This window comes from Orbicella faveolata, unplaced genomic scaffold (genome assembly GCF_042242905.1).
Source record: "Orbicella faveolata isolate gen_17 unplaced genomic scaffold, um_ofav_v1 contig_1, whole genome shotgun sequence".
In the NCBI taxonomy this organism is placed as follows: domain Eukaryota; kingdom Metazoa; phylum Cnidaria; class Anthozoa; order Scleractinia; family Merulinidae; genus Orbicella; species Orbicella faveolata.
In genome coordinates, this window is record NW_028301536.1 from 8884475 (window position 1) to 8893294 (window position 8820).

Genomic DNA, 8820 nt, shown 5'->3' on the forward strand with positions numbered 1-8820 from the left:
GCCGTCGCTTAACTTTGAACATCGCAAACCTATATATTTGTTTCAGGTAACCCCTTGCTCTCCTTGTGGTACCATTCTCCTTAGAACAAAACTAATTTGCCCTAAACGCATGCGTAGATTAGTTAGGGTTCGTGGCTTCTATATTAGGTGAAGGATACATTGCATACGGAATCACGCACAAATGTTGAGTGGTTTTCCTTATGGTAGAGCTCGACATGTAAGACGCATGCGTTCTAGCATTGTTAGTGTTATACACTATCTTTACACGCAGTATTTTATATATCGTGTCATGTGACCAAGGACGGCAGTTATTTTTCAGGTAGCGCCAATTGTCCCTTTTTATTGCAAAAGTGAAACGTTACTGTGGCTGCGTAGCTTTTAGAATTACAAACAGGTCGGTTCAACAAATATCATCTGCTGTTTTCAATCTACAATAGTGTGCTTGTCAGGGTTCAAATATATTGCTTCTCCTTAGCGCCTTGTTTATTTCTTGCCTTAATTGTGTCTGTAAGAGAGACCAAAAAGTTCTCAAGTTAGTGGCTTTAATACTCCGCAAATTGTAAATTTGTAACAAAAGAAACCAGGAAAATGCTCAAATATTGCTGCAGACGCCGTGGCACCTAATGAAAGTTCAAATTAATTTAATCAGTCTTTGAGGAGACTCATTCATATCGGCCAAGTAGCGCTGTTTATCTTCAATACTTTTCGTTGAAAAGCTTCTCAGCCATCAATATCGTTGTGTGTTAATTTTGAATTGTTTTATTGTTAACAACAAAGATGGCAACAGAAAAAGAAAGTGGTATTTCGTGACTATCTGATAATTAAATTAGTTCTTGTTCATCGGTAAAAATTTGCATTTTTAGTAAAACATCGTCTCTGTTCCGTTTCTTCATCACTACATCAGATATTTAACTTTCTTTCATTTATCTCCAAAAAACAAGGACATCTTCCGTATGTTTTGGAGAAAACAGGGGTTTCATATTACATGGCTTTGCGAGGAAAACAAAAGTATCAAGTTACAAAGTTGGCGTGAAGAGCTAAATTGTCACGTTTGCTGCTTCAGCGTATTGTTGAATTTAAAATGAACGAAAATCAACTTAAAGCACCAGTAGTAACTAATTCGTGCGTAATGTTTGGACCTTGAATGAAAATACAACCTTGAAACATACACACTGCAAAGGGGAAAAGCCGTAGCAGACTACCAAGGTAGACACAAACCGGAAGTGAACCGAGCAGGGGTGAGTACTTATGGGACTACTGTGTCAGAGCTATCAATTGCGCTCTGCACTATCTGAGATTGTCTCACTAGTTATTGCAAAAGTGAAACGTTACTGTGACTGCGTAGCTTTTAGAATTACACACAGGTCGGTTCAACAAATATCATCTGCTGTTTTCAATCTACAATAGTGTGTTTGTCAGGGTTCAAATGTATTGCTTCTCCTTAGCGTCTTGTTTATTTCTTGCCTTAATTGTGTCTGTGAGAGAGACCAGAAAGTTTCCAAGTTAGTGGCTTTAATACTCCGCAAATTGTAAATTTGTAACAAAAGAAACCAGGAAAGTTCTCAAATATTGCTGCAGACTCCGTGGCACCTAATGAAAAGCGCAAATTAATTTAATCAGTCTTTGAGGAGACTCATTCATATAGGCCAAGTAGAGCTGTTTATATTCAATACTTTTCGTTGAAACGCTTCTCAGCCATCAATATCGTTGTGTGTTAATTTTGAATTGTTTTATTATTAACAACAAAGGTGGCAACAGAAAAAGAAAGTGGTATTTCGTGACTATCTGATAATTAAATTGCTTCTTGTTCATCGGTAAAAATTTGCATTTTTAGTAAAACAACATCGTTTCTGTTCCGTTTCTTCATCACTACATCAGATATTTAACGTTCTTTCATTTATCTCCAAAAAAACAAGCACATCTTCTGTGTGTTGGAGAAAACAAGGGTTTCATATTACATGCCTTTGCGAGGAAACCAAAAGTATCAAGTTACAAAGTTGGCGTGAAGAGCTAAATTGTCACGTTTGCTGCTTCAACGTATTATTGAATTTAAAATGAACGAAAATCAACGTAAAACACCAGTAGTAATTAATTTGTACGTAATTTTTGGACCTTGAATGAAAATACAACCTTGAAACATACACACTGCTGTTACGAAGCCCAGGTGCTACGTATTGTGTTGCATGTAAATAAACGTCGAAAACTCAGAACTTTTAGTTTAACTTTGATAAATCCACTTGTAAATCCAAACATCCACGAGCTAAAGTACTGTGACAAGCATTTCGATCAGCCCAATTTTAGCGATTTAGGTTCATGCAGTCCAGGTTTTCTACAGACATCAAAAGGAACTAACTAATTACGGGAACCAAAAGAGCGAAATTATACGAATGCAACCCTTACTGACTGTTCCGTTCCAAGTACAAATGTCCAATGTTCTTCAAAAACAACAACATGGCGGATCGCAAATCAAAGAACAACCCACATGCTTCATAACACGTGAAGCAAACACGTTACGTCATACACAGGTTCGCACAACGTGCGCAATGGTAGCTACACCGGCCCCTAAATGAACGTACATTTACATACTAAACAGCTACCATTGTGAACTTAAACGTCCTATAGTACGTATAGGTAAAACTCAGCCTTTTGTTCATCGATAAAACACAGCTTGAATGCCACTAAAGTGGGGTGTCCACTTATTGTTGCCTACTCACGACCAAGTGATCGACCAGGTTCGATCCATGTTAAGCGCAACTTTATAAGACCCAGCAGGCATGTCAAATGCATCATATTTGAAAGAAATGTTCCTAACGTCACTTAATGTTTTAAGGACTTGACATTTCAAGGCGACACAACTTGGTGATTGGTCGCGTGAGAACAGCTCTTGTCACTTTGATTTCTCTTTCTCTTTAACGTTTTGCACGCGTCATGACAATGCAACTTGTTATCACCTTTGCAGAGCGCACGTATCCATCTTCGCCTTTGAAGACCTCCACAACTCGCGCCAATGGCCATTGACCTCTAGGATAGTGCTCATCTGCAAGTAAAACAAGGTCATCAACTTTGAGGTTTTCCTTCGGTTCATTCCATTTCTTCCGTTCTTGAAGAGTGGGATGATATTCTTTAATCCACCGTTTCCAGAATAGATTTGCTAAGTCCTGCGCTTGTCTCCACTGTCGTCTGCAATGCAGATCCTCCTTTACAAAGATACCAGGGGGCACGCTAACGCATGGTCGCAGCTGCAAGAGATGGTTCGGTGTAAGGGGTTCTTCATCCATCGGGTCATCACTGTTCCGTGTTAACGGCCTACTGTTCAGGATGTTAGTTGCTTCTGTTAGTACAGTTGACAGCACTTCATCACAAACCACCTGTTCCTTCAAAAGAGCCCTCAGGATTTTGCGTACAGACCTTATCATCCTCTCCCATGGGCCCCCCATGTGGCTCGCTCCAGGGGGGGTTAAAGATCCATTCGATGCCTCTTTGTGCACAAAATCCACTAATCTTTTGCTGATTCCACTCATCAGCGGCATCCTTTAGTTCCTTATCTGCTTTGGTAAAGTTCGAGCCACAGTCACTTCGAATCTCTTTAGGGCATCCTCGGAGGTTAATGAATCTCCTCAGTGCGTTAATCATGGAGTCTGTATTCAGGCTATGTGCGACTTCCACGTGTACGGCACGGACAGTTAAACATGTAAATAGGCAACCCCAACGTTTAACTCGACTTCTTCCTTGCTTCACCTCTATAGGCCCAAAATAGTCCACACCGACATATGTGAAGGGAGGTTCATATGGAGTAAGTCTATCTTGTGGCAACTTGGCCATGAACTGCTCTCCAGTAGGCGCATTCCTCCTCTGGCAATCGAGACATTTCTTCAACGTGCGACGCAGTGCAGAACGTCCTTTCACAATCCAGAACCTTTCCCTAAGGGATGAGGGGACGCTTTCTTGACCGAGGTGGCCCACTTTGCTGTGGTGATACTGGATAAGCAGCTCTGTGACATGATGGTGACTGGGAAGGATAAACGGATACTTCAAATCTTCATCTATCGGAGCATTCTCCAGTCTCCCGCCAACTGACAACAAACCATTTCTCAACTTCGGATTCAACCTGAAAATTGAGGATCCCTCTTTCTGTATGGCCCTCTTGACCTGCCGTTCATTAGAACCAGGCAGCATATTGGCAAGTGCTCTGTACGCACCTGGGAATGACAACTTCTGCACCCATCGAATTATTTCCTCTTCGGCTTTCTGAAGCTCTATTACCATTAGGTTTCCAATTCTAAGTGCTGTTTCTCCAGAAGAACAGATGACATTAGGGGCAGCATCTTCTTTCTTCTTACAAAATTTGCTTCGTACAAACTGCTTGTAACGTAACAGCCATGCAAATGCCCTCTTCAATTTCCACCAGGAAGAGTAGTGATGGATCAAACTATCCAAGGGATTTTGCGCAACTGTGGTAACATAGATTCTACTCTCCTTTCTTACTTCAGCATCACTGTCCTTCAATTGTGGGACTTCAATCATCGTGGGCCAGCAGTCTTCTTCTTTCCAAGGGAATGTGGGGCCGTTCACCTACCGGTTGTTTTTTGCCATTTCTTCAAGCCGTAACCCTTTTGATGCATCATCTGCCGGATTGTCATCTCGATTGATGTACCTCCAGTCTGAAACAGAGGAGCCATTGCGAATTACGGTGAGGCGATTGGACTCAAAGGTGTGGAACCGCTTAGAGTCATTGTTGATGCATTTTAGCACTGTGGTGGAGTCAGTCCTGTAATTCACTTGATCTGTTTCAATCTCCAACTCTTCTCTGATTATTTCACTCAGCTTCACAGATATGACTGCAGCAGTTAACTCCAACCTCGGTATCGTGATTTCATGAATGGGAGCCAAGCGAGCTTTCCCCATAACAAAGCTGCAATGAATTCGGTCAAAGACATCAACAAGGCGTAAATAGGCTACTGCCCCGTACCCCACACGTGATCCATCTGAGAAAATGTGCGGCTGAGCATTCTTAATCTTGGCAAAGTTCTTCGGTTTGAAGCATCGATCAACTTACAGGTTTTCCAACTTTGGAAGATCTTCAAGCCAGCGGAACCACTGAACTTTATCTTGTTCTGCGATTGCACTGTCCCAGCCCAATTTCTTTCGGCAGAGGTCTTGTAGCAGTAGCTTCGCTTTCATAATGTAAGGGGCAATGAATCCAAGTGGATCAAACAATGAACTCACAATTGAAAGAATTCCACGTCTGGTCACCGGCTTCGTCTCCACAAGGTGTTGAAACTTGGTTGATACATCCCAAATAAATTTATCAGCTTCCACATTCCATTTTAAGCCAAGGGTACAAGCAGTCGGTAGGTCTTCTATGTCTAGGTTAACCACTGAACTTGCTCTTTCATGCTCTGGAATCTCAACTAGCACATCTCGGTCGTTGCTTAACCACTTGGTCAATCTAAACCCTCCTTTCATCAGCAGCTCTCTCAACTGTGTTGATAACTTTATTGCAGTTTCAGGTGAAGAGACTGATTTCATCAGGTCATCAACGTACATATTTCTCATCACAGTTTGAATCGTGTCAGGGTCGAATTCTTCTCGGTATGTTGACGCCGTCTTCTGTAGGCAGAAATTGGCACAGCTAGGCGACGAAGTCGCACCAAAGAGGTGTTTCACCATGCGGTATTCTTCTGGTTCTCTTTGCAAGTCCCCATCAGGCCACCAAAGAAACCTCAATGCATCACAATCTTGAGGGTCAATATAAACTTGGTGGAACATGGCTTCTATATCGGCTGCCATCGCTACTGGTTCCTGGCGAAATCTGATCAACACCCCCACCAGCGGATTTGTCAAATCAGGACCTTGCAGTAATTGCTGATTCAAGGAAGTTCCACAATACTTTGCTGCACAATCAAAAACTACTCTAACCTTTACCGGTTTCAGTGGGTGTGTCACCGGATGATGTGGAAGGCACCAGACCGGTTGTTCTTTCAAATTTAATTCTTCTTTTGGGACTTTCCGAGCATGTCCTTTAACTATGTACTCTTGCATTGTTGTTTGGTACTTCGCAAGGAGATCTTCATCTTTAAGGAGCCGCTTCTTTAGAAGTTGTAATCTTTGTTCTGCCATGGGTTTATTGTTTGTTAGATGGGGAGATCCTGGCCGCCACGGTAGGGTAACTTGGAAATGACTACCAGCTCTTTGCAAGGATTCCTCCATTTTGTTCAAGGCCATCTTGTCTTCAACTGAAGGTGGGACCTTCGTTCCAACCACTGAGTCTCCAAAATCAGTCTTCCAAAGTCGTTCGAGTTGTTGCAGGATTTCATTGTCAATGTCACACTCAACATGTTCTTCCTTTGATAGAGGGGGATTTACGACAGCTTGCTGCTCCAGCTTCTCCATGGGTGCCCTGTGCATCTCACTGCCGACACTCTCCGACCTAATTGTAGTTTCGAGCTTCACTTCTGTTTGGCCAATTTCTTTAGTGGAAAAATTCTCATTCAACAGGTAACTGTCCAAATTCATGTCATGTGTACCTTGGAGGAAGTTCACAGAGCAATGTTCATCTTCTTTGCACTCACCCATTGGACCAATCACCGTCCATCTCAGACTGTATCGAATGGCTATTGGCTCATCAATTCCTCCTGCTTTAAACTCTAATGGAAGGAAAAGACTGGGTTTTTCCTTTAGACCAATCAACAGCAAAACTTCTGTTTCTCTTACTGCAGGGATGTCAGTGCCTTGCAAATGAGGCCAACGAGCAAGATCTCCTTTCCTGGGAATACAACTTCTAGATATGGGCATCTGAGCTACTGTTTTCACACTCGGCAACTCTACCACGATGGACTCGTCCATAGACATAACAGTCAAATTCACAACGTGACTCTCCATCTGCGTTGAACCAGTTATTCCAGTCAACGTACAACTCAACCTTTCACTGTCCAACTCAAGTTTGCTAACTAACTGTTCATGACATAATGTCACCTCTGAGCCATTGTCCAGGAGGGCGTATGTTTCAATGATCTGATTGTTGCTCTTCCCTTGAACCTTGACAGGAATAATTCCGAGACACACTCTTGTCTCTCCAGCTCCAGTAGCTGCCACAGCGATTCCATTACCATTACCGGCCCCAGTAACATCACAAGACCAAGAAGACACTGGTGGCAATTGTTGCTCTGCACTAACACTGGTTCCATCGTTGCCGTTCTGACTTACATTGTCTCTTTGACTGCTTCCACTGCTGAGGTCTCTTCCAATCCTGGCAGTCGGACGGTGCATAAGGGTGTGGTGATTGCCTCCACAGCCAGGTTTTTGACACTTAAAATTCACTTTCGGGCACTCCTTAGAAATATGTCCCTTTACCAGGCACTTATTACAAAGTCCACCACTACGCACAACTCTCCACTTCTCTTCATAGGTGAGACCTTTGAATTTACTGCACTTCCAGATGTCATGCTGCTTTGAGCAAACCAGACAGGCTGCCCTTGCGTCCACAAAGTTTGGTCCTGTAACATTGTCACTCGGATTGGTTGCTCCAGTTCCAGCAACAAATGATGACAGACCTGGAAAGTTTCCACTTTGATTCACTCTATTTCTTCTAGCAGGTGTCTCCTTTAAAGACCCAAGGACCATGTCTCGACCGAAATCGTTGTCCACTAACTTTGCCCTTTCTTTGACAAATGTCACAAAATCTTGAAACTTAGGTCTGCGGTCGAGCCCAATAATCTTTCCAGCACACTCAGTCCACCTTCCTCTTAAAAACATTGGCAACTTCTTTGCAAGCTCTCGCAAATTGTTCATGTGATTCAAATCGGACACATATTCAGCACCCATGCCAGTCAAAGTTCGATCTGCAGTGTCCAAGTGCCTGCTAAATTCCAGTAAGGAAGGACCATCAACATTCTTCAAACAAGGTAGATTCAACAACTTCTTAACATGAGCCTCTGCTATCACATGTGGTTTTCCAAAGTTCTCGCGTAAGGTCTGTTTTGCCACTCGGTAACCATCATTGGATAGATTTGAGCAACTCTCAGTAGCCTCCCTTGCCTTTCCTGTGCAGTGCTGTATAAGAAGCTACAATCTCCTGGACTCATCAGGGTTATCCTTTTCCAAGTAGGTTTCGAAATTGTGTATAAAGGTGACATACTTTTGTGGATCACCATCAAACCGATGGTACTCAACTTTAGGCGAGGAAACCGCCTGTCTCAGTGCTTTTACCATTTCTCCACCGCTATCAAACTGCTGATTTGTGGTTTCTACTTTCACACCCTGCGGCATATAGGGTCGAGGCATCTGCCAAGAAGAGGACCAAGATTCTGTAACACATTGCTCAGGGGATGTCTGCTTGGGTTCAGTTTTTTGCAACAGAGGATCAACAAGGGGCGAAGAACTCTTACTTGACATGAGATGGGAAGACGGATGCTGTGGTTTCCATACCATGGGTGTAGGCATGGCCGGTATGTTTCCAGCCAAAGAATTTGATAATGTCACAGTCAACGTCGGAATAGAGGTGATTGGCTCCACAGAAACAGGAACAATTAACTCTACCTGTCCAACACCACCAGAGAATGCCGGTGTCTCATTTGACAGAGCTGAAGTTACCATGGTTGCATTTTCTAAGAGTACAGCTAATTGGTCATTTGCAGGCGCCAAGTACTCCAAGAACGGGGTTTTTTTTGTAATTCATCAATTTCTTCATAAACCTGAAGTGAAACCACTGCCCTCTCGGCCTCCATCTCAGCTTCCAGCAACTCTCTTTTTCTTCGAATTTCCTGCTCTTCTTTTTCCTGTTTTTCTCTTATTGCGTGCTGTTGTTCACCCAACTGTTGT

At 42.9% G+C, this 8820-nt stretch overlaps 2 protein-coding genes across 2 annotated transcripts; both read right to left on the reverse strand.

The window, feature by feature from the left end:
* Positions 1-3357: 3357 nt before the first annotated feature.
* Positions 3358-4524, reverse strand: LOC149117945 (uncharacterized). The gene has a single exon (XM_089295079.1). It carries the CDS (start codon positions 4522-4524, stop codon positions 3358-3360), a length of 1167 nt encoding a protein of 388 aa, XP_089151205.1.
* A 48-nt stretch (positions 4525-4572) lies between these two features.
* On the reverse strand, positions 4573-8595 carry LOC149117946 (uncharacterized). The gene is made up of 3 exons (XM_089272607.1): positions 8209-8595; positions 5057-8052; positions 4573-4912 (listed from the first exon to the last, which is right to left on the reverse strand). The coding sequence occupies exons 1-3, from the start codon at positions 8593-8595 to the stop codon at positions 4573-4575; spliced, it is 3723 nt and encodes a 1240-aa protein (XP_089128733.1).
* Positions 8596-8820: the final 225 nt, after the last annotated feature.